Here is a 26942-nt window from a genome sequence, read left to right as displayed (position 1 = left end):
TGGAAAAACAAATGGTAGGTGAGCAAGTGAAGTACAAGTAATAGATGACATATAAAAGATGGATCACAGCAAACAGATACATTAAGGTAATGTATATGAATATTATTCAACTAGAAGGTGGCCCGATTCTAACGCATCGGGTATTCTAGAATTTATTGTGTAGTTAATGTATGATTTTTGTTATATATATATATATATATATATATATATATATATATAGATATTGTTGTGTGTAGTTGCCAGTGTTTGTGTAGGGCGCTGTAAATGTTCTGGGTGTTATCTGGGTGGGGGTGTGTAAGAGCGGTGTTGTTGTGTGTTGCGTTGTTTGTAGAGCGCTGTGTGTCTGCAGCGCTGTGTGTGTGTGGGGTGCTGTGTGTTGCGTTGTGTGTGTGTTGTGTTGTTTTTGAAGCGCTGTGTGTCTGCAGTGTTGTGTTCATTTGGTGCTGTGTGTGTTGCGCGGTTTGTGTGTGTGTGTGTGTGTGTGTGTGTGTGTGGGGTGCGTGTGTGTGTTTTGGGGGGAGGTATGTTTTGTGCAGTGTGTGTGTGTGTTGGAGGAGTAGTCCTGGAGGGAGAGGAGTATAATAGTAGGAATAGTCCTGGGGGGAGAGGAGGATAATAGGAGGAGTAGTCCTGGAGGTGAGGAGTATAATAGGAGGAGTAGTCCTGGGGGGAGAGGAGGATAATAGGAGGAGTAGTCCTGGAGGTGAGGAGTATAATAGGAGGAGTAGTCCTGGAGGTGAGGAGTATAATAGTAGGAATAGTCCTGGGGGGAGAGGAGGATAATAGGAGGAGGAGTCCTGGAGGTGAGGACTATAATAGGAGGAGTAGTCCTGGGGGGAGAGGAGGATAATAGGAGGAGTAGTCCTGGAGGTGAGGAGTATAATAGGAGGAGTAGTCCTGGAGGTGAGGAGTATAATAGTAGGAATAGTCCTGGGGGGAGAGGAGGATAATAGGAGGAGTAGTCCTGGAGGTGAGGAGTATAATAGGGGGAGTAGTCCTGGGGGGAGAGGAGGATAATAGGAGGAGTAGTCCTGGGGGGAGAGGAGTATAATAGGGGGAGTAGTCCTGGGGGGAGAGGAGTATAATAGTAGGAATAGTCCTGGGGGAGAGGAGGATAATAGGAGGAGTAGTCCTGGGGGGTGAGGAGTATAATAGGAGGAATAGTTCTGGGGGAGAGGAGTATAATAGGGGGAGTAGTCCTGGGGGGAGAGGAGGATAATAGGAGGAGTAGTCCTGGGGTGAGAGGAGGATAATAGGAGGAGTAGTCCTGTGGTGAGAGGAGGATAATAGGAGGAGTAGTCCTGGGGGAGAGGAGGATAATAGGAGGAGTAGTCCTGGGGGGAGAGGAGGATAATAGGTGGAGTAGTCCTGGGGGGAGAGGAGGATAATAGGTGGAGTAGTCCTGGGGTGAGAGGAGGATAATAGGAGGAGTAGTCCTGTGGTGAGAGGAGGATAATAGGAGGAGTAGTCCTGGGGGAGAGGAGGATAATAGGAGGAGTAGTCCTGGGGGGAGAGGAGGATAATAGGTGGAGTAGTCCTGGGGGAGAGGAGGATAATAGGTGGAGTAGTCCTGGGGGGAGAGGAGTCTAATAGGAGGAGTAGTCCTGTGGGGAGAGCAGGATAATAGGAGGAGTAGTCCTGGGGAGAAAGGAGGATAATAGGAGGAGTAGTCCTGGGGGATAGGAGGATAATAGGAGGAGTAGTCCTGGGGGGAGAGGAGGATAATAGGAGGAGTAGTCCTTATGGGAGAGGAGTATAATAGGAGGAGTAGTCCTGGAGGTGAGGAGTATAATAGGAGGAGTAGTCCTGGAGGTGAGGAGTATAATAGGAGGAGCAGACCTGGAGGGAGAGGAGGATAATAGGAGGAGTAGTCCTGGGGGTGAGGAGTATAATAGGAGGAGTAGTCCTTGGGGAGAGAGGAGGATAATAGGAGAAGTAGTCCTGGGGAAGGGGAGTATAATAGGAGGAGTAGTCCTGGAGGAGAGGTGTCTGATAGGTGGAGTAGTCCTGGGGGGAGGTATATAGGTGCCCAATGTGTGGGGAGGCGTGGCCGAGCGGGGAGGCGTGGCCGAGCGTGTGGGGGCGTGGCCGAGGGGCAGAGTGTGGGGGCGTGGCCGAGAGGGGCCGAGCATGGGGGGGCGTGGCAGAGCATGGGGGCGTGGCTGAGTGGGGCAGAGTGTGGGGGGCGTGGTCGAGGGGGCAGAGGCCGAGCGGGGGCGTGGCCGAGCGGGGCGCGTGGCCGAGGGGGCAACTATGCAAAGCGGTTTCCATAGTTACCTGATGTGTCTCATTGTTATCACCGTACGTGTGCCGGGAGTCGGGGTATGCTAGTAAGCATGGTACACATCAGGTAAGTATTCAAAGAGACAGTGCTGGGTCACTTGTTGGTCTCCTGCTGTGCAGCACGCATCAGCGTGTGACAGCGGGAGACCAACGATCTGAATGGGCAGGGAGCCGGCATACGCTGGTAACCATGCTACACAATATTAGCCGATGTGTACCATGGTTACCAGCGTACCCCGCACGCACGGGAGCCCACACCAGCGTACGCCAGCAACCCCAGCAATGCGAGGGTATGTGTCGGCTGGGTTGCCGGCGTACGCTGGTGTGGGCTCCCGGGGGTACAGCACTCACCTGGAAGTCGGGGCTCCGTGTCGGTTCGGGAAATGCGTGCGGGGGCGGGGTTAGAGCGAGCGTGCAATGCGTGAGGGGGGCGGGGCGTGGCCGAGTTGCCAATGTGTGCAGGGGGCCGGGGCGAGAGGCCAATCCGTGTGGGTGCGGAGCCTGGGCGAGCGGCCAATCCTTGCGGGGGGGTGGAGCTGAGGCGAGCGGCTAATGAGACGGTTGTCACGGTAACGACAGAATTTTGGAGCAAGACAGACAGACAGACAGACTGAATAAGGCAATTATATATATAGATGGTAAAAAGCTGCGAGACCCACGATGTATATATTCAATCAAACAGTCATTTAGTATAGAATGTTCAGCCACCAAACACCTGTTGCTTAGTCAGACTCCTGAGAAGAGGTTGTCCTAGTACTGGACAACCCCTTTAATGGAAGATCTCTGGCAATCATTTGCTCCCTATAGATCCAATAGCAGAAAGCCTTCATAAATAAGTTATCAGTGAGGTTCTAGATGGCCATATATTTCCACTGAAAGGACCACTGCAAAGGACATCTCACACACGTCTATTGAACTGTATAAAGAACATTGTATAATTTCGGGAAATCAAAGTAACCCTATTCTCTGGCTAATAGTGTGATTTTATGTCAATATTGCCTTATGGGGCATATGGATATGGGGTTTGTTTTTAGGGGTCAACACCTTTTGTAAATGCACATTTCTATCTAGTCTTTCAGCAAGGTATAACAGATTTTAACAGATCAGTATATAATTGTCTAATTTAACATAAATTTGTCTGAAGTTATATGGAGATGAGTGTGCACAATACTCTAGATCAAATTCATTTTTTTATTCTATTTTCTATGTTCTATTTTTTTTTCAAATAGAAGCACATGAAAATCTTCAGGAATGCTATTCTTCTGCTTACTTGGCAGAAACATCGATATCGACTTGAGACTTTATGACCCTGGGACGGATCTTTATGTACTGAGACTGTTGCTATTAAGATGGGACTATCGATCATTTCATAAATACTATATATTCTCAGATCATAGCATTTCTACAGAGAATTATTTGTCCAATAGATTTCATATTGAATGCAGAAACGCCTGTCTTTGACTGTTTTCTCCTCTTCTGAATTGTTTATGTAGATCCACGAGCATCTGCTACAAACCTGGAAAAGTGATTGTCCAGGTATAGAACAAAATCTTAAAACAGCTTATTAATTAAAAAAAAGAGTTTTTAACCCTCTTACACATTCCTAGCTGCTACAAAAATCCACATGTGGGGGGATCGGTAAGGAGAGTATGACTCTTTGGTTAAGGTTATATTTATATGGCATTTAACACTACGTTCAGTAGCTCTATCGGGGCTTACGTCCGAGTCCCAGCAAAAACAGTATTCGGGTATATGCACTGACAGTGACCTTGTGCGCTGTCGTGCATCATTTTTGGGTATATTCGCATATTGGAAACGGGAACCAAGACAAGGTAAACTATGTCATAATGCCCACCTCAACTAAGCATACACAGTCGGATATATAGTACGATAGAGCACCCAATGCCTGTCTACATTATTACTGTGAATGGCGCCATCAACACATAGGCTGGAATGCTGTTTGTAGGAGTTCAAGGGTTCTAACCCCAGTGCAGCCACTGAACGTAGGGTAAAGGCCCTGTCACACACAGAGATAAATCTGCGGCAGATCTGTGGTTGCAGTGAAATTGTGGACAATCAGTGCCAGGTTTGTGGCTGTGTACAAATGGAACAATAAGTCCATGATTTCACTGCAACCACAGATCTGCCAAAGATTTATCTCTGTGTGTGACGAGGCCTTTAGACTTGATGTAAACCATACAAAAAACACAAAAACCTGAGCTGAAACAATGTTCAGTAAACATGCAACATTAAGCATGTGAATTGCAGCCTTAAGACTAGAAAAAACCAAGGAGAAAAATTGTATGAAAAATACCCTGAATATAAATAAATAAATTGCAAGTGCTTAATAACAGGGTACTTAGTGTATACATTTTTGCAAAAAGGTAAAAAGCTGTCTCACCTCGTCACGGTGTACCCATCTGAGACAGTCCCTAACCTACTGAAGTTAAAACTTCAGTAGGTTAGGGACTGTCTCAGATGGGTACACCGTGACGAGGTGAGACAGCTTTTTACCTTTTTGCAAAAATGTATACACTAAGTACCCTGTTATTAAGCACTTGCAATTTATTTATTTATATTCAGGGTATTTTTCATACAATTTTTCTCCTTGGTTTTTTCTTGATGTAAACCATGCCTTAGTTACTTGTAAACAAGTACAAAATCAGGTTTAGGTTTGGGTAAAATTAATTTAATTCCTCAATTTTTGAAACCACCTATGATTAATGATTAGTGGCTGAGAAATAGAAAGTTTTCCAGTCGTTGTTTTAGGGGTGCGTTGTAGCTTGTTTTACTATATTACAGGATTTTTTTTGTCAAGTGTTTGGATATGTTTCATGTAATTTTGGTGCAGAAGAAGAAATATTACCTGGTTATTGGTAAAGAAGGAATAAGACTGTTAGAGAGTGAACCGTTTGAAATAGACCATAAACACTGCAGTCTCTGCATACCCTGTACATCATCCTGCCTCCATGTGTGATATATATTGACCCACTATATGTCTTAAGGTGGTGTCACACACAGCGACGGCGACAACGACGTCGCTGCTACGTCACCATTTTCTGTGACGTAGTAGCGACGTCCCGTCGCTGTGTGTGACATGCATCAACGAGCTGGCCCCTGCTGTGAGGTCGCCGCTCGTTTGCTGAATGTCCTGATTCATCTTTTGCTCGTTGCTCTCCTGCTGTGAAGCACACATCGCTGTGTGTGACAGCGAGAGAGCGACGAAATGAAGCGAGCAGGGAGCAGGGAGCCAGCTTCTGGCAGCCTGCGGTAAGCTGTAACCAAGGTAAACATCTGGTAACCAAGGGAAGCCCTTTCTTTGGTTACTTGATATTTACCTTCATTACCAGCGTCCGCCGCTCTCACGCTGCCTGTGCTGCCGGCTCCCTGCACGCCAGAGTACACATCGGGTAAATAAGCAACGGTTTGCTTATTAACCCAATGTGTACTCTGGCGTGCAGGCAGCCAGCGCTAAGCGGTGTGCGCTGGTAACCAATGCAAATATCGGGTAACCAAGCCCTTGGTTACCCGATATTTACCTTAGTTACCAAGCGCAGCACCGCTTCCACCCGTCGCTGCTGGCTGGGGGCTGGTCACTGGTCGCTGGTGAGATCTGCCTGTTTGACAGCTCACCAGCAACCATGTAACGACGCAGCAGCAATCCTGATAAGGTCAGATTGCCCGTCGTGATCGCTGCTGCGTCGCTATGTGTGAACCCAGCATTAAGCATCTGACAATTTGGTAAATTATTGGACAAATATTGGCTCCACATCTACAGATATCCAGTTATTTTTCTTTTCCCCAAGTAATATCATTTTTCCTATGAATTAATCTGACAGTTATATTTTCCACCTTATCCATACAAATATATGGTCGACTGATCACTAAACTTTCATCAAGTGCATCTAATGTGTTTGGGGGCTTTGCATGAGCATGGCAATGAATTGTTAATGACTAAATGTCTTAAATGGTTGGAATTTATCTGAGCCAGGATTTATAGTTTTGCAAAATACCTTGCACTTTTTGAATTTTGATCTAATCTTTGGCCTTCGTGACATTGCACTGTTCTCATTGGTGCCAAGTTTTTTTTTTTAAATCAATTGATGGATTTTAGCCACAATGGTTAGAAACACTTCTATATGTTGCTACTTGTCTTAAAGATTGACCTTCATTAGAATGAAGTATACACCACTACGACGGTTTGTGTTATAACATAGTTTGTTGTACTCTTTTCTCTTACCTTCTAGAATGGTAGTTATATATCTATCCAACATATTATATATTTATAACATTCATAGACACTAACATATTTAACATTATTTTACCTGTGCTTATGTCTAGAGATAAGCAAACCCATGGAAGTTCCTTTTTGACAGGTTCAACCGGACTTTAGATAAAGTTCAATTTGGGACTCGGACTTGACTCGGGCCCCAGTGATACTCACTAATTGGGCAGTTTGCGTTTCGTGCACACTATATGTGATCACACTGTTGTTACCCCCAGTGCAAACTAACTCGCACTGGGCTCGTGTGAGTGGTTTGCATGCGTAAAGCACCCAAACTCCTGTTTTTTTGGGAAAAGTTTGTGTTCGGAACACTGAGCCTTGTGTTTGCTCATTTTTATTTATAACCAATCATTATATAACCTGCCACAGTCCAAAGCCAATGACAAGGTCAAATATAAATCTTCGGCATGATAGGCTAAAGGTTCGCGTACACTCTTGTATACATTGGACTAGTGTTATATGATATTTTATCGGACAGCAGTCACTCGAATTTGTATACTAATGGAGCAGTGCCGATTCGGCATGAGGAAAAAATAATCACTCCATTGTGCAGTTGTAAACATATATCAGACGGCATGCATCCATACAAAGGGTGCATGAAAAACAGTGAACTACTGATGACATTCGAGTGTAGTCTAATACGCCGACACAGACAAGGGAGAAGATGGAGAAATTCAGTTCTCCATCTTCCCCGTACTTGGAATCCTATTCTTGCATGTGGAGCAGAGTTTGAGCCGTGTCATTTGCATAATTCATCTGATTCTCTGTCATGAGAGAAAGTTTGCCAGTGCGACTGAGCCCTTTATGATAAAATCTAAACAGATCCAAAGCAAGTTGGTGTCTTATTTTTTTTTTTTAAGGGAATACTTATTGTTATATATATATATATAATATAATATATATATATATATATATATAATCTATATCTAAAATTCAGTGTGTGTGTGTGTGTCCGCTACAGGAGTCTGCACCGTCGCATTTACAATCACGAAATTTTCCACAGACACTCCATGTGACTCAGGGAACGTCATAGACTATGTTTGGGCGGGAAAATTTAACCTTGCACTTTCCAGTTACTCTACAAAAATCCTGCAGCCATTAAACTGAATGGAGGTGGGAGCTGCAGGCTATAAATAGCAACTGTCAGTGGTTGCTATAGGAACAAGATAAACTGTTAGTATAACAAGTTTATGTGTAAGGTAAAATGATGTCAGTGGGGAGACGGATAGAGAGACAGAAAGAGACAGCCCGGGAAAGAGACAGCCCGGGAGAGAAACAGCCCTGGAGAGAGACAGCCCTGGAGAGAGACAGACGGGCAAAGAGACAACCCTTAAAAGAGACAGCCCTGAGACTTCCGGGAGGCGGAGCTACGAGGTAGCTGCTTTTATCATGAGCTCCTGCAGCAGCCTAGGCCAAAAACATTATCCAGGCCCATCCTAACATCTCAAGGCTGCAGGGATAAGGCCAGGACAAGGGGCGCACATCAGGCCCGGCTCTCCTGATACTCCGGAGGTGAAAGGTGTATGCTGCACCACAAAGAAAGGAGTGCTCTGACACAAAGCACCAGGCTGCAGGCTGTGGGCTGTGCTACACAGAGGAATGCTGCCCATCCTTCCTGCTCCCCCTGCAGCTGTGCCACTGCAAACGGAAAGCACCTGGGACCTGGTAAGAGAGGGGTTAAATATCGGGCACTAACATCCAGAAGGAGACAGGGAAGGGGACTGAAGTGCTTCCAGCGGCAGCCATAGTTTTCAGTGAACTCTCACACACTCCCCTCCCTGCCACAAAAGAAATAGTGAAACACTGAGCAGCAGCAAGCTCAGCAAACAGGACTGCACGCTGTGTTTACCTGTCACACAGAGCTCCGTGGACAGGCCCACCGTCTGAGATACTGTGAGTGAGGGGGGAGCTGAGAGCCCTTGGAGACATTTGGCTGTGAGAGCAGGTCAGGAGATAAACAGGGGGCTGTGAAGGGGGCAGATACATCCCTGCAGGTCTCATCTTAAATGGCTGCTGCACAAGGCCTGTAATCTGCAACAGTAAACAGAGGCAGATAAGCCTGAAGTGCATCACAGCTCAACTTGATTAACCCCTACCTCACCACTTCACCAGCACTGACAGTATAGAAGAGGGTGAAAAACAAAAAGAAGTGGGATCAGTCATCTGGCCTGCCTCCTGCCCTTCGGACTGGTCTTTTTCAAGTAACATCTATACACTCTCATACACAGCATGGAAATAATTGTGAAACAGCCAAGTTTACCACACAGATGTAATTAAGCTTATGTTATAGTGACGTCACCACAGTCTCTAAAGAAGCTCCATATTTACAGTTCTTACTATGGATACATTTGTGGGTAAGAGCAATGCCACACAACCAAGTAAAGGAATTAGACCGCAAAGACGAAACCAAAATGCACCCCCATCACCAGGGGCTTCCCCTGAGGCAACTACAGACCCACCCCAGGCCACTGCTAAGGCCATCATGGATCTCTTGATGCCGGTGATTGATGGGCGGCTGGCAGCCTTCCATTAGACGTTATAGTCACCCAAGTTAATGCCCAGGGTTCAAGGCTAACAGATGTGGAGCAGAGGGTCTCTGACATGGAGGACGCTGTAAAGGAAATTTCAGAGATGCTGGAGAGCAGGAATAAGGACATTGCTGTATTGCTGGACAAGGTAGATGATCTTGAAAACAGGTCTAGACGCAATAATTTAAGGTTGGTGGGCGTCCCTGAATCGGTTCGGCAAGCTTATCTACTGAAACTCACTTCAGAATGGCTACCAGGAGCTTTGAAATTGGATCTAAAGTCGGGGCCAATTGCTATTGAAAGGGCCCACAGAGTGGGCCCACCTCGAAATGATGGAGAGGTCAGACCCAGACAAGTAATTTTTAAGGTCCTGGACTTCCAAAACAAGATCAGATTGCTGACAGCATTTAGAAAAAATCGCTCACTTACCTACAATAACTCTAAACTGCTTTTGTTCCAAGATTACTCAGCAGCCTTCACAACAAGACGCAAAGCCTTCAATCCAGTATGCAAACTATTGGCGGAAAAAAATATTCGCTTCAGTCTACTGTATCCTGCTGTTCTACGCTTCACTACAGGGGGAAAGAATTGGACTTTTGAAGATCCTAAGTTGGCTTTAAATTACCTTCTTCAGGAAAATGGAGCTTCGCCAGCAGTCAACACAGACACTTAAATCGGAGACGTCACGGTGCTACAGTTCTGATGTTCATTCTGTTTTTCCTTTTTTTTTTCAGTGTCAGGACTGCCAGAGAGGCAGGTGACAATGCCATTAGATTAAGGTTTTTGTTTAGATGGGAAGGGGTTAGGGGGCTCTGCGTGCGTACCTTTAGTTTAGCTCTCATATGGGTTGTCGCGTTTACTCGCTGGGATGGACGAGGGAACCCAAATAGGTTGTTTATAATTTTACAATTAATTCCTCCTTCTGGAATAGGATAAATGACTAACACAGAGAGCACAAATGTGTCCACGATTAAATCGCTGTATTGGTGCTCCTGGAATGTTAACGGGTTAAACTCTCCTATTAAGAGGAAAAAAGTTTTAAATTATCTACATCGTTTAAAATTCCATATTGTCTTCTTACAGGAAACACACTGGATGAAGGGCAATCACCCATTTCTTCACAGCAGAAAATATGCCGTATGCGCAGAAGCGTCATTTACGAGAAAACAAAGAGGGGTAGCTATATTGATCAATAAGCATATTAGTCATGAAGTTCTGGAGGTTTCAGAGGACCCTATGGGGAGATTATTATTGGTGAAAGTGAAGATAGAGGGCACTATCTATAACTTAGCAAACATATATGCACCAAATATTCCTGATCCACAGTTCAGAGCCAGATTGATCGAAAGTATCACAGGTTGGGATATGACTAATTTAATTGTAGGCAGAGATTTCAATGAGGCTCATGATGGAATTTTAGACAGGTCAAGTCCCCAGCCATCTCCTCTATTGGCGCTCCATAGTGGTTTGCAATATCTCGTCAATCAATTGGGACTAATAGACACATGGCGCATGCAGCACCCAATAGATAAAGATTATACATTTTATTCACATGTCCATGACTTACATACACGGATTGACTATTGGCTACTAAGCCCAGCACTGACGCCACATTTACTTTCTTCCAACATCCTAGACATCTGTATTTCGGATCATGCACCGGTTACTTTTAATTTGTTATTATCTACCACAATACTACGGGAAAGAAGGTGGAGGTTTCCTTCATATTTATATCAATCTGAGGATTTCAAAGCTTCTTTACAAAACTACTGGAGCTTTTATGAGAATGATAATCACGAGCATAGTGGGGACGCTGGTTTGTATTGGGCTGCCTCCAAGGCTGTAGTAAGAGGTCAGATAATATCATATGTCAGCCATAAGGGAAAAAAGCTCCTGGAACAAACTATATCAGCACAAAAACTTCTCACGCAGGCATATAAAGATTTTAAAAATAACAACACGGATGCGACAAAACAACATTTCTTAGAGGCCAAGGAGGCGGCGGACACCTTGGCCCATGAGATGGCACTTAGTAACCTGGACTACCAGAAACATAAATACTTTAAATGGGGCAACAAACCTGGGAAATTACTAGCTTCTTTAACCAAACCCTTTAGAACCACCACTAGAATCCACAAAATTAAAAAGAAAGATGGTACCATGGTAACAAAAAATGAGGAAATAGTGGAGGAGTTCAGGGCATTCTTTGGCTCGCTGTATGAGGCGGAACCGAGGGAGGTTGACGGGTAAGCTGATTTTATCCATGGTACCGTAGCGCCCATCTTGACAGAGGAACAAAGAGTAGTACTAAACGCCCCTATAAATATTTCAGAAATAGTAAAAACTATTGGCACTCTTAAACTAGCCAAAAGCCCAGGGCCCGACGGATTTAGTAACTAATATTATAAGATCTTGGGAGCCTCTATCGGTCCTCATCTATGTGCAGTGTATAATAAGATAGTCACAGATAGAATAATTCTCGACAGGTTCAATGAGGCAAACATTATAGTATTACCTAAGCCAGGAAAAGACCCACTACAGGTGGAGGGATACAGACCCATCTCATTACTCAACTCTGATTTTAAAATCTTTACTAAAATACTAGCTGGTAGATTACAACAAGTGATTCCAGATCTTATTCTGCCCTTCCAAACGGGATTCGTGCACGGGAAATCCATCACCTATAACATCAGGACGGCTATTGGGGCTATCTCTTATAGCAGGAAGCATAGATGTACCAAACATATAGTAGTTAGCCTTGATGCGGACAAGGCCTTTGACAGGGTCTCTTGGGCCTATTTACATAATCTTTTGGCATGTCGCCAGGTGGGATCCTGGTTTTGCGAAGCAGTCAAGATGATATACACAGAACCCAAATCCAGACTATCTATAAATAATACATTCTCTGAGCCATTTGAGGTACAGAGGGGAACGAGGCAGGGGTGTCCCTTGTCACCTTTATTGTTTAATTTGGCTCTGGACCCAATGTTGAGGACCCTACATAATTTAGCAATATTTCAGGGCATGAGAGTCGATGGGACAACAATCAAACTTTTGGCTTTTGCCGATGATATTTTATTGTTTATTGCCAATCCCTCTCAAGCGATTCCAGAGATAATGAACACATTGAATAATTTTGGAAAGGCCTCAGGCTTCAGGGTAAATTACAAAAAAACTGAGGCATTGGCAATGTACAAATCGGGTAAAATTGATAACTTATTTCCCTTCCAGTGGTGTACCAGGTCCATTAAATATTTGGGGATTCAGCTCCCAGCAAACCCCTTGTTACTATATCAAATTAATTATAAGCCTCTTATAAATTCATTAATACATCTACTCCAATCTTGGAAACATCTGAAAATATCCTTTTCGGGCCGATGTCACTTAATTAAAATGGTAGCATTCCCCAAAATAATGTTCTTATTTCAGACTCTCCCGTTGCTTCTAGGCAAATCGGATATTGAGCTACTAAATTCATCCTTTGGAAAATTCATTTGGGGGCACAAGGGGCGTACTAGGATCAGCTTAATCAAGCTAAAATTACCAAAAGGGGCAGGGGGCATAAATCTTCCAGATCTGGGCAGATATAATCTAGCAGCAAATTTTAGATATGTGGTGGACTGGGTGCGAGGAGTATCTCACTTTGCCAATGTACAATTGGAACAACAGCTATGTTCACAAGTCTCGTTAACACACTGCATTTAGGGAACGAGGAAATACCGAGTGAGGTTAGGGATCATCCAACACTATGGCATACTATACAAACGTGGAGGAAGGTGAGGAAACTTGGTAAAATTAACACTTCAAGTTCCCCATTTCAACCCTTTATTGGAAATCCGAGATTCCTCCAGGGTCGCCCTCCGAGGATTTATGAAACATTGTCAATGCAGGGTTGTGCTTATGCTGCAGATCTAATGGAGCCTGATTGGTCGTTGCTTTCTTACGAGAAGGCGGCACACCGATTTCCAGCTTTTGTGGGTCAGCCTTTTCTTTTTCTTCAGGCGCGTAGCTTGGCACAAAAATATCTTGTTGACAAGCCAAAGGGAGATCTTGGAGGAAGTGTGGATAACTTTCTTAGGAGGGCAAGAAGCCAGGCGTCCTCGACTAGTCAGGTTTATTCAATGTTGCGTACAGTTTGGACATGGGAGGGGAAAACAACAGGTCCAGCAAAATGGAAGGTAGACATGCCAGAGTTCGAGGTAAAGGATTTTTTACAAGCCACGCTGTTGCAACGTACATTTCTGTCGTCCAGTAGCTACACAGATATGGCCTTGATGATTCTACATAGAGCATATATTACTCCAAAAATTCAATCAAAAATGGACACAAATGCCTTATACTCTTGTTCTAAATGTGGCATAAGAGACACTGACCTGTTTCACCACTTATGGGACTGTGTTCAGATACAGGGAGTATGGAGAAGCGTTCACTCAGTCTTACAAAACACATACAATATTCAGTTTGCTCTGACACCACAGTGGGCGATTTTTAACATGTTGGAGGAGGCTCAACAAAGTCTTCCGAGAGGTACCAGGGCAATGTTAACTATTTGGGCCTCGGCCACTAGGAAAAGCATCCTACATCTCTGGGTAAATCCTGAAGCACCCTCTCTAGCGTTTATCCAAACAAAACTAATGTTCATATTCAAAATGGACTGGCTGAATGCACTGTCGAATAAGGAGAAGTTGACTAAGCGTTTCTTTGAAACATGGTCTTTATTTATACCTAACTTGGCTACAGTGCTTAAGGATAGACTTAAATCTCAGTTTGGACAGACCTCTTGGTACCTTCTTGAACTGCTCAATGGACACATACCAATTACATAAGTTACCATTTTAAGTTGCTTCTGGTCGCACGCAGAGCGGGGGGAGGGGTGGGCGGGACTGTTTTGATTATAATGTCATCAATGAAATGCTCTTTGTATAAGAGCAGATTGTAAAAGAAATTCGGTTAAAATTCAATAAAAAGATGTTTAAATAAAAAAAAAAAAAAAAGACAGCCGGGCAAAGAGACAGCCGGGCAAAAAGACAGCCGGGCAAAAAGACAGCCGGGCAAAAAGACAGCCGGGCAAAAAGACAGCCGGGCAAAAAGACAGCCGGGCAAAAAGACAGCCGGGCAAAGAGACAGCCGGGCAAAGAGATACAGGCAAAGAGACAGCTGGGCAAAAAGACAGACGAGCAAAGAGACAGAGAGAGAGAGAGACAGACAGACAGATACAGAGATTAAGACAGACAGATGCAAATACAGACAGAGAGATAGAAACAGACAGACAAGGAAAAGACAGACAGCGAGACAGACAGACAGTGACACACACAGAGACTGGGAGAGAGACAGTTACTATCCCGGCAACGCCCGGGTACTACAGCTAATTTTATATATATACAATCAGGGCCAGAAATATTTGGACAGTGACACAAGTTTTGTTATTTTAGCTGTTTACAAAAACATGTTCAGAAATACAATTATATATATAATATGGGCTGAAAGTGCACACTCCCAGCTGCAATATGAGAGTTTTCACATCCAAATCGGAGAAAGGGTTTAGGAATCATAGCTCTGTAATGCATAGCCTCCTCTTTTTCAAGGGACCAAAAGTAATTGGACAAGGGACTCTAAGGGCTGCAATTAACTCTGAAGGCGTCTCCCTTGTTAACCTGTAATCAATGAAGTAGTTAAAAGGTCTGGGGTTGATTACAGGTGTGTGGTTTTGCATTTGGAAGCTGTTGCTGTGACCAGACAACATGCGGTCTAAGGAACTCTCAATTGAGGTGAAGCAGAACATCCTGAGGCTGAAAAAAAAGAAAAAATCCATCAGAGAGATAGCAGACATGCTTGGAGTAGCAAAATCAACAGTCGGGTACATTCTGAGAAAAAAGGAATTGACTGGTGAGCTTGGGAACTCAAAAAGGCCTGGGTGTCCACGGATGACAACAGTGGTGGATGATCGCCGCATACTTTCTTTGGTGAAGAAGAACCCGTTCACAACATCAACTGAAGTCCAGAACACTCAGTGAAGTAGGTGTATCTGTCTCTAAGTCAACAGTAAAGAGAAGACTCCATGAAAGTAAATACAAAGGGTTCACATCTAGATTCAAACCATTCATCAATTCCAAAAATAGACAGGCCAGAGTTAAATTTGCTGAAAAACACCTCATGAAGCCAGCTCAGTTCTGGAAAAGTATTCAATGGACAGATGAGACAAAGATCAACCTGTACCAGAATGATGGGAAGAAAAAAGTTTGGAGAAGAAAGGTAACGGCACATGATCCAAGGCACACCACATCCTCTGTAAAACATGGTGGAGGCAACGTGATGGCATGGGCATGCATGGCTTTCAATGGCACTGGGTCACTTGTGTTTATTGATGACATAACAGCAGACAAGAGTAGCCGGATGAATTCTGAAGTGTACCGGGATATACTTTCAGCCCAGATTCAGCCAAATGCCGCAAAGTTGATCGGACGGCGCTTCATAGTACAGATGGACAATGACCCCAAGCATACAGCCAAAGCTACCCAGGAGTTCATGAGTGCAAAAAAGTGGAACATTCTGCAATGGCCAAGTCAATCACCAGATCTTAACCCAATTGAGCATGCATATCACTTGCTCAAATCCAGACTTAAGACGGAAAGACCCACAAACAAGCAAGACCTGAAGGCTGCGGCTGTAAAGGCCTGGCAAAGCATTAAGAAGGAGGAAACCCAGCGTTTGGTAATGTCCATGGGTTCCAGACTTAAGGCAGTGATTGCCTCCAAAGGATTCGCCACAAAATATTGAAAATAAAAATATTTTGTTTGGGTTTGGTTTATTTGTCCAATTACTTTTGACCTCCTAAAATGTGGAGTGTTTGTAAAGAAATGTGTACAATTCCTACAATTTCTATCAGATATTTTTGTTCAAACCTTCAAATTAAACGTTACAATCTGCACTTGAATTCTGTTGTAGAGGTTTCATTTCAAATCCAATGTGGTGGCATGCAGAGCCCAACTCGCGAAAATTGTGTCACTGTCCAAATATTTCTGGACCTAACTGTATATATATATATATATACGCCCAGGCCTTTTTGAGTTCCCAAGCTCACCAGTCAATTCCTTTTTTCTCAGAATGTACCCGACTGTTGATTTTGCTACTCCAAGCATGTCTGCTATCTCTCTGATGGATTTTTTCTTTTTTTTTCAGCCTCAGGATGTTCTGCTTCACCTCAATTGAGAGTTCCTTAGACCGCATGTTGTCTGGTCACAGCAACAGCTTCCAAATGCAAAACCACACACCTGTAATCAACCCCAGACCTTTTAACTACTTCATTGATTACAGGTTAACAAGGGAGACGCCTTCAGAGTTAATTGCAGCCCTTAGAGTCCCTTGTCCAATTACTTTTGGTCCCTTGAAAAAGAGGAGGCTATGCATTACAGAGCTATGATTCCTAAACCCTTTCTCCGATTTGGATGTGAAAACTCTCATATTGCAGCTGGGAGTGTGCACTTTCAGCCCATATTATATATATAATTGTATTTCTGAACATGTTTTTGTAAACAGCTTAAATAACAAAACTTGTGTCACTGTCCAAATATTTCTGGCCCTGACTGTATATATATATATAAAATTAGCTGTAGTACCCGGGCGTTGCCGGGATAGTAACTGTCTCTCTCCCAGTCTCTGTGTGTGTCGCTGTCTGTCTTTTCCTTGTCTGTCTGTTTCTATCTCTCTGTCTGTATTTGCATCTGTCTGTCTTAATCTCTGTATCTGTCTGTCTGTCTCTCTCTCTCTCTGTCTCTTTGCCCGTCTGTCTTTTTGCCCGGCCGTCTCTTTGCCCGGCTGTCTTTTTGCCCGGCTGTCTCTTTGCCCGGCTCTCATATTGCAGCTGGGAGTGTGCACTTTCAGCCCATATTATATATATAATTGTATTTCTGAACATGTTTTTGTAAACAGCTAAAATAACAAAACTTGTGTCACTGTCCAAATATTTCTGGACCTAACTATATATATATATATATATATATATATATATATATATATATATATATATATATATATATATATATATATATATATATATTTATATATATATATATATATATATATATAATATATATATTATATATATATATAAATTTATATTTGTAACTGTTCTATGTAAATATCGTACTAAGGGCACAATAATATATCAAACCGATTTTATTTTTTTTCCAAAAACCTCTACTCCTAGTTAAGCAGACGAAGATGTAATTACTATACTTAAAGCACCACTCCAGTGTTTGTTTCTTTTTCATTGCTAGAGTGGTGCTTTTTGCCTCAAATAAAAAGGATGAAATGAAAAGTGAAGCGGTTTTGTTTTTTAATGGCTATTAACAGATCTTGAATGTAATGGCACCTTACCGTGTTATGCATCTAAAGTTTGCACAAACTGTCTATAAGAAAAACTGGCTATTGTTGTCACAATGTGACTGCAGGGTATCGAAGAACGGGGGCTCATACTATCATTCATGATAGGGAACCCTCAGCTATCCCTGACTTACGGATTACCCCTGAAGGTGGAGACGCTGGAGTCCCGAGCCTTACTGTTCTCCTGACCAGATATAATCTGTTACCCCACAGGAAAGGAAGGGGCAAGAGTGTGATGGAAACACAGATTAAGGCCTGTCTCACAAGTCAGTGAAAGACGTTTTTCACTGACATGTAAAGAACACATATGTCCATCAGTGTGCCATGATTCACGGCACACGTGGGTTGTCCAGGTGCAATCCGTGATATGTGATTGCACATGGAGTTAAACTCACCTGTTCCCGCTCCTGCTGTTCGTGGTGCTGAACTCTCCGACTCTGCTGTGTTTTCGCCCCTGCTGCAGATACTTCTGGGTCGGCTGTGCCTGCATACATGAATATACATGAGAATAAGCAGCCGGCTCTGAAGCAGAGGCAGCTGAGGCCGGAGAGAAGATCATTGATTTTAATGGGTCTGCGTATGTCTGTGATTCTGTTACGTATAAAAACTAGCACATACGTACCAGAATCACTGACGTGTGAAACAGGCCTAAGACAGAAAGGGGAAAACCAAAACTCAGACACATTGCAAATTCACAGGAATAAGCAGTAAGAGACTAAGGAGAAAAGCAAGAGCAGAAAGGCAGCAACAAAAAGACAACAAGGGTTAACACCACAAGCGCTCACTACAATAATGCATAGCAACCACCAGTAAGTCTGGATCACAACACCTCACCAGACCAGTATAGGTAAGCTATAGCTGGCATTAATGGAATAGTCCAGCCAGCATATATAGGAGGAGAGTAAACGTGACTGGCTCCCCCACAGCATGTGACCAAAGGCACTAATTGTATTATTAGACAGTATGATCTTGTAACAATAGCGATTGACAAGCGAATAGTTATCGTGTTGCTATCGTCCATACAAGCTCATTATTAGAAAAGCAAATGTTTGCTCGAAAGATCGCTGGAGCGGTTGATGGAAAGTTGTTAGTTGTTCATAAAAGCATGTATTACAACTCATAAGCGACTTATTACTCTGTTAAAAGTTTATGACGCCAAGTGATAATTTTTAAGCAAGTTGAAAGATCTAGTTTCACGAAAATGTAAACGATATTGCGATCATTAATAACTATTGTGCATTGCGATTATTGCTGTCTGAAGAACTATATTGTGATTTTACGCGTGATTTTTGTCCTGTCTAATAAGGGACAAGCAGCCTAGCAGAGATAAACTCGTTCGCCCAAGTCTGTGGGCTGATGCCCGCTTTTCCCTGCCTTGTTTAGAGACATCAGAGAAGTTAACAGGCAGAGTGCCATAATCTATAGTTTCCACAGATCCTAATGGCACCATGACAGTTGTCGATGCCTGCAAAAACCTCCTTGTGACAATTGCCAACAGCAACCAATCACAAAACAGATTTCATTGCTTATGCTTGTCTTGAAAAAATGAAAGATGATTGGTTGCTATGAGGACAAAGACTTTTTTTTTTCTTTTAGACCGTTTTAAGTCATGAGACTTATATTATTATACGCTATTGGTATTAAGTTTAGAAAACTCCTAGGCACATTGTAATCTTAGATAACATAATTCAGAAAATGATTAGGATATTAAAAAACATCACCCAACCATTTCTTAAAATCCTATCCCTTTTTAATTTTAAAATGTTCAATTCTTTAAAAGTATTATAAGTAAAGGTACCGTCACACATAACGAGATCGCTAGCGAGATCTTGTTATGTGTGACACCTACCAGCGATCAGGCCCCTGCTGTGAGATCTCTAGTTGTTGCAGAACGGTCCAGGCCATTTTCTTCAAAGGCGATGTCCTGCTGGGCAGGACACATCACTGTGTTTGACACTGTGTGACAGGGTCACAGTGACTGCTGAGATCGTTATACAGGTTGCTACTGCGACCTGTATTGTTCCTGCATCGCTGGTAAGATCTGACTGTGTGACATCTCACCAGCGACCTCCCAGCGACTTACCAGCGATCCCTATCTGGTTGCATCGTTTTCGGGATCGCTGGTAAGTCGTTGTGTGTGACTGGGCCTTAAGTAACATTCTGGATTTTTAACTAAGTGACATGCCTAAGCTCTGTACTATGATAGTGTGCAATAAATCTGAGTAAATACCGCGAGTGACCTCAAGTACATTGACCTAGATTGCACCACTTAAGATATGGGAGTGTAGAAACAATAAGTGTTCCTTCTGTATTCTTTACTGGACCCTGACCAAGTAAATAGTGAATAAAGAATTCAGGCAAGTAAGTGTTTACCTTCCGAAACCGTAGGGTACATTGTAATAATACTTCATGTTGCTATGTGCCGTACTTCCATTTCATTGTTTGAGATGTCGTCATCTGCTTCCAGCAGTGTCCTTTATTGAACTGGGAAGTCGTCTGAAAAACAAATGCGTTTTCAAGAGATAAAACTAGTTGCATTTCTACATGCCTCTACCACACTGACCATCTATAATATCTCTATGAAGTCTAATTACACTGTTTACATGCCTGAAAGAGAGTCCTAATGTTAACTGCATGGAATTTTGGTTCCCTGATTTTGTGACTTGTGTGTCTATAGAAGTTGGGACATTGCGGGTGGCTATTATTATTTGAATACAATATAGGGAACCAATGTTAACTCAGACTATATAACTTAATCAGTGATGGACGGACTCGCAGATGATCGGGACCGGCGGGTCTGACCAGGTTTTTTTTTTAAAAAAATTAAAAAAAAATAAAAAATGGTGGTAAAAGAGAGAGAGGGTTAGGAGTAAGTGCTTCATGCTTACCGAGGCTCCGGCGTGGCTGTAACTGCTTCCAGGACGTTCATTCACTTCCATGGCCGCTTATTTTATTTTCATGCATATGCACTGCTTTCCCGGTCCACTGGCGTCTGTGATTAGTTGCAGTCAGACGCGCCCCCACCTGGAGTGACAGCGTGCCTGACCCTTCCAATCACAGATGCTGTGTATGTGTATTGTGATATAAAAATAAATTATTTGGCATAGGATTGCCCCATATTATGATTCCCAGCACAGGTAAAGCCTACAGTTACAGGCTGCCGACCCCTGCCATGCGCTTATCGTGGCTGTGTATCAAAATAGGAGGAACCGCATACGGCTTTTTTTAAATTTAATTTTAAATAATTTATAAAAAACAGCATGTGGTTCCCCCCAATTTTGATACCCAGTCATGATAAAGCCTGACATCTGGGGGCTGGTATTCTCAGGCAGGGGAGACCAATGCTAATTGGGTCTTCCCCCCCCCCCCCCCTTCAGCCTAAAAATAGCAGCCTGCAGCCGCCAAGGATTGTCGAAATGCATTAGAATCTACAAGCCCCGTACCCGTTGCTTTTTCCATCTTTTCCCGATAGCCCTGGTGAGTTGGAGTTTGGGATAATGAGGGGTTAATAGCAGCCTACAGCTGCCACTAAGCCCTTTGATTAGTAATGGGAGGCATCTATGAAACCCCCATTACTAATCTGTAAGTGAACACAAACGCCCAAAACATCCTTTATTTGACATAAAAGACAAAAAAAGCATCCTCTTTCACCACTTTATTAACCCCCAAAACACTCCTGCAGGTCCGCCGTAATCCACATGAGGTCCCACGACTATTCCAGCTCTTCTGCATCTGAATCTCACAACAAGTGCTATAGAACATGACCACCAGCTGTGAGCTGCAGCCAGAAACTGAGTGAGCTACGCTATCAATGTTGACCTAACACGGGCTATTTGCAGTCACAGACGGAGGACCATGGGGACGTTTTTGTTTCAGTTTTTGTTATAACCAATGTGTGAAAAACGCTGGGAAAATGCACGAAAAATTGACATACTGCATTTTTGTGGTCACCACAAAAATGCAGCCCAAAAAAGAAGCAACGTGCACACAGGAAATCTGAAATCTCATAGACTTTGCTGAAGAAGGGAAAGTATGCAGCTTGTGGTGACTAATAGGTCACCACAAAATGCACACAAAAAACCCCCATCAAAAACTGCATCGTGCGCATGGTGCCTAAACATCTTACAAGTTCTTCCATTTGATCCAGGAAATATTTGGTAATGAACAATGCTTTTTCCAGCAAAATGGGACACCATGTCACAAAGCAAATGTAATAACTAAGTTGCTTCTATTCTCAAAACGCTGGTGGGCAAAAAAAAACTCCAAGCAGTGATTGGAAAAAAATCCGTTGCCATCAGTGAGGATTTGGCTGAGAAGCTGATATCCAGCATTGCAGAAGAGTGGAAAATTAAGGGTTAACACTGTAAATATACAGACTTTGCATAAACTTGTATATAGTTGTCAAAAAAAGTTTAAAACTTATGAGATACTTAGAAGTGTACTTTAGTAACCTTGGAAAGATCTAAAACAGCAAACTTTGTGAAACCTCAAAATTATGTAAATTTTAAAAACTTTTTGCCACGACTATACATATAAAACCTATCAAGTAGTTGTGTGGTTGAACTATTGAGCACTGATTTAGAATTTTGAGAATAATTGGCATATTGGAATTTATTAATAGTTAATTAACTGAAATTTGTAATTTTTTTTTATGTTCCTTCAGTACACGTTTTGGAATTTTATACCGAAGAATCTATTTGAACAATTCAGAAGAATAGCAAATTTTTATTTTCTAATTATTTTCCTTGTACAGGTGAGTTTTTTTTTTTTAATTATTAACATTTAATATCTTGTTGTAACTTTTTATGGTATCTTTTTGTTGTTTATACTTTTAAAATGTCTAATGCATTCACATACAGTGAATTATATTCTTTTCCAAAATGAAAGTATTTTACGATCTATTCAACACTACTGAATCTCGGCATATTTTTTTGGCCAAAGTTCACAATTACTAATGCTGATAAGTAGAGATGGGCAAATCTGCTTCCGGGTCCGCTCATTAATTCACATATTCACTGCTTCCCCCACCCACCATCAGTCCCGGCATCTGTTATTGATTGCAGTCAGACAGCACGCCTACCCTGTGTGACAGCATCTGTGATTGGTTAGAATCACACATATTCTCTGCATCCTTATATTGGTGTAAAAATACGTAACTAAAAAAATGGTGTAGGGTCCCCTCACATTGTGATTCCCAGCACAGATAAAGTAGACAGCAACAGGCTACAGCCCCCAGTCATGTGCTTATCTTGGCTGTATATCAAAATAAGAGGGTCCCCCAGCCTAAAAATAGCAGCTTGTAGCTTCCCCAATATTGTCGCATCCATTGGATGGACAGTTACGACGCTTTACCCGACCTCATCCCGATTACTCTGGTGCATTGGCAATCGGGATAATATAACGGGTTAATCACAGCTGCCACTCAGCCCTAGATTAGTAACAGGTAGGGGTTTATGAGACCCCCCCCCCCCCATTACTAATCCTGGAAGTGAAAAGAAATAAACACAAACACCAAGAAAAATAATTTGAATTAAAATACAAAAAAACTACCCTCTTTCTCCAATTTGTTAACCTCCAAAACACCCAGGTCCAACGTAATTCACAAGAGGTCTCACGACGATCCCATCTCTGCTACATACTGAAGTCGCAGCATGCGGGTACATTAGAGAACATGACCACCTGCTTCGGCTTCAGGCAAACCCTGAGTGAGCCACGTGTAAACTCGCCTTAGGTAAATTCATTGAACTCATTGATCTCCCTCAGGTGAACTCATTGAGTTCAAAGAGACCTGCATCTCCTGGCTCGAAGTAGAACTGTCCTGCATTCCAGCTCCCCTAGCCTTTTCTACCACCATTTTACAGCACAATCTTCAGGTCCCCATAGACTTATATAGGGTTTGGCATCTGGCCATACTTGGTTTTTTTTCATTACTAATAAGCTATCTTTCATGCTGAGTTTTATTGATTATATGATTTATTGGTGTAGCCAAATAAAACTGTTCAACACTTTTTTGCACTCTCACGGTTATAGGTTTATAGGAAAATATCACCTATACCTGTCGAGCTACTAAAAGCTTCCTCTTTGATTTTATTTGCTCATCATTGCAAAGAATTCTAGCCATGCAGTTCATTAAAAAATAAGTCCAAAATGTCCACTGCATGGGTGTAGAGTAACTTAATTTCAATTTTAAGACAGACTAACGTAGTAGTACTCTGTTTAAAAACTGACTCAGGCCATCGTACTTCAGATAGAGGCATTGAAGGGATTATTTGTAGATTTTATTATCTTCATTCTGACTCTACATATGTGCATTTTTATACATCTGAATATCGTCCAGTTCAATTAGGAGTAACTTGCATGAAGTTATTTCTGACTTTTTCCTTTCACAACCTACAAATGGAATTTTAGCATCTTTCTTATCTGTACAGTGAACTTTTTAATTTAGGAGAGGAAAAAATCCATATTAATTAGTGCAAGTCATAAGTATCTGGAAGTTTTGTAGAGGAAAATCATTACTATAGATCACAAGGCAGATATTGAAAGTGTATGTCTGTTATGATTCTGGAAACTTAGCTATAATATTACGATAATTTTCCATTTCATCAATGCCTATATTTATGTTTAGTAGGGAAGTTTATTCAAATAAAATCTGAATATCACTTTATAATGTTTATTGGGAGAACTGACATGTTTTACCAAACATGGTGACCACAGGAAGACTATTCTACTTGCGGAGACTTGACAAACCAGTCTGGCTGTCAGTGAGGGGTGTTATAGCTGCAAAGCCCCTCTGGGAAATATTTAAATAGTCTCTCCAGGAAGGAGACAAACTCTAGCACCACCTATTGGAAGTAGCAATCCTATAGCTTCTCATAAGCCAGATCAGATCCCATACTTTGCACTGCCGAAACACCATGTCTGCAAATTGGGGTTCCAATCTGGTATGAATCCTAAGTCCTATGAAAAGGCTTGTTAAAAAGCTACTTTTGACTATTAGGATTGTTACTTTCAATAGGTGGCGCTAGAGTTGGTCTCCTTCCTGGAGAGACAATTTGACTTAAAATGGTGGACCACAGATCTATTCGATGTCCCATGTCTGGTATATACTGATAGACATGCTTTCCAAGAAAGATTTTCTTTTTTGAAGGTTCAATATAGTGCACCATATTGAAAAAGGGGGGTATCACTAGACATCATGGACATTTATAAACACCTGTATATATGACCTTTTAAGATGTCCAGTGGCCTAGCTACATCTTTCACTTGGGGCTGATTATACACAACAAGGGTGCAACAATCAGACATTTGGTGACTTATCTTCTGACAACCTCACACTTAAAGGTGTTTTTTTGAGGAGATGCACATACATATTTGTATATACAGTGGTACCTCGGTTTTCGATGACATAGGTCAGTGATGGCGAACCTATGGCACGCGTGCCACCAGGGGCACGCTGAGCCCATTCTGGTGGCACGCGTGCTGTCGCCCGATGCTGCAGGTTTGATCTGCTAGTGCAGTCGCGCCGGCAGATCAAATCTGTGTTGGAGCGGAGGAGACATTTCTCCTCCGCTCTGACACTCCTCCCCCCCCAGGCTGCAGTGGGTTGCCTAGGAGACGGAGGAGCGTCAGAGAGCAGCGCCGGCGCCGTCTGCTGGCCGCGTGGGAATTGAGGACCCAGCAGCGCGCAGCGGGGGAGCGTGTGCAGGTAAGTTGTGTGTTGCTTTTTTTTTTTTTTTTTTTTTTTTTTATAACTCGTGTGCGGCAGTGCCAGCATGGGGTGGGAGAGGGGGGACGCACATGCCAGCGTGGGGTGGGAGAGGGGGAACGCACATACCAGCGTGGGGTGGGAGAGGGGGAACGCACATGGCAGCGTGGGGTGGGTGAGGGGGAACGCACATGGCAGCGTGGGGTGGGAGAGGGGGAACGCACATGGCAGCGTGGGGTGGGAGAGGGGGAACGCACATGCCAGCGTGGGGTGGGAGAGAGGGAACGCACATGGCAGGGTGGGAGAGGGGGAACGCACATGGCAGCGTGGGGTGGGAGAGGGGGAACGCACATGGCAGCGTGGGGTGGGAGAGGGGAAACGCACATGCCAGCGTGGGGTGGGAGAGGGGGAACGCACATGCCAGCGTGGGGTGGGAGAGGGGGAACGCACATGGCAGCGTGGGGTGGGAGAGGGGGAACGCACATGCCAGCGTGGGGTGGGAGAGGGGGAACGCACATGGCAGCGTGGGGTGGGAGAGGGGGGACGCACATGCCAGCGTGGGGTGGGAGAGGGGGAACGCACATACCAGCGTGGGGTGGGAGAGGGGGAACGCACATGGCAGCGTGGGGTGGGTGAGGGGGAACGCACATGGCAGCGTGGGGTGGGAGAGGGGGAACGCACATGCCAGCGTGGGGTGGGAGAGAGGGAACGCACATGGCAGGGTGGGAGAGGGGGAACGCACATGGCAGCGTGGGGTGGGAGAGGGGGAACGCACATGGCAGCGTGGGGTGGGAGAGGGGAAACGCACATGCCAGCGTGGGGTGGGAGAGGGGGAACGCACATGCCAGCGTGGGGTGGGAGAGGGGGAACGCACATGGCAGCGTGGGGTGGGAGAGGGGGAACGCACATGCCAGCGTGGGGTGGGAGAGGGGGAACGCACATGGCAGCGTGGGGTGGGAGAGGGGGAAGGCACATGGCAGCGTGGGGTGGGAGAGGGGGAACGCACATGGCAGCGTGGGGTGGGAGAGGGGGAACGCACATGGCAGCGTGGGGTGGGGGAACGCACATGGCAGCGTGGGGTGGGAGAGGGGGAACGCACATGGCAGCGTGGGGTGGGGGAACGCACATGGCAGCGTGGGGTGGGAGAGGGGGAACGCACATGACAGCGTGGGGTGGGAGAGGGAACGCACATGGCAGCGTGGTGTGGGAGAGGGGGAACGCACATGGCAGCGTGGTGTGGGAGAGGGGGAACGCACATGGTAGCGTGGGGTGGGAGAGGGGGAACGCACATGGCAGCGTGGGGTGGGAGAGGGGGAACGCACATGTCAGCGTGGGGTGGGGGAGGGGGAACGCACATGGCAGCGTGGGGTGGGAGAGGGGGAACGCACATGGCAGCGTGGGGTGGGAGAGGGGGAACGCACATGGCAGCGTGGGGTGGGGGAACGCACATGGCAGCGTGGGGTGGGAGAGGGGGAACGCACATGGCAGCGTGGGGTGGGGGAGGGGGAACGCACATGGCAGCGTGGGGTGGGGGAACGCACATGGCAGCGTGGGGTGGGAGAGGGGGAACGCACATGGCAGCGTGGGGTGGGAGAGGGGGAACGCACATGGCAGCGTGGGGTGGGGGAGGGGGAACGCACATGGCAGTGGGGGGTGGGAGAGGGGGAACGCACATGGCAGCGTGGTGTGGGAGAGGGGGAACGCACATGGTAGCGTGGGGTGGGAGAGGGGGAAGGCACATGGCAGCGTGGGGTGGGAG

General features: G+C 44.4%; 1 protein-coding gene across 4 annotated transcripts in view; it reads left to right on the top strand.

Moving 5' to 3' along the window:
- ATP11A (ATPase phospholipid transporting 11A) overlaps window positions 1–26942 on the top strand; it is a 241958-nt gene that overhangs the window by 107963 nt on the left and 107053 nt on the right. For all 4 annotated transcript variants that reach the window (XM_075336655.1, XM_075336656.1, XM_075336657.1 and 1 more), the window contains exon 3: window positions 22142–22231. In XM_075336655.1, coding sequence (XP_075192770.1) covers window positions 22142–22231 — 90 coding nt within the window. The remainder of the gene's footprint in view (window positions 1–22141; window positions 22232–26942) is intronic.

The sequence above is a fragment of the Anomaloglossus baeobatrachus genome, chromosome 2 (assembly GCF_048569485.1).
Source record: "Anomaloglossus baeobatrachus isolate aAnoBae1 chromosome 2, aAnoBae1.hap1, whole genome shotgun sequence".
NCBI lineage: Eukaryota > Metazoa > Chordata > Amphibia > Anura > Aromobatidae > Anomaloglossus > Anomaloglossus baeobatrachus.
Note: the sequence above shows the minus strand (reverse complement) of the source record. Positions and strands in the feature narration are given on the sequence as shown.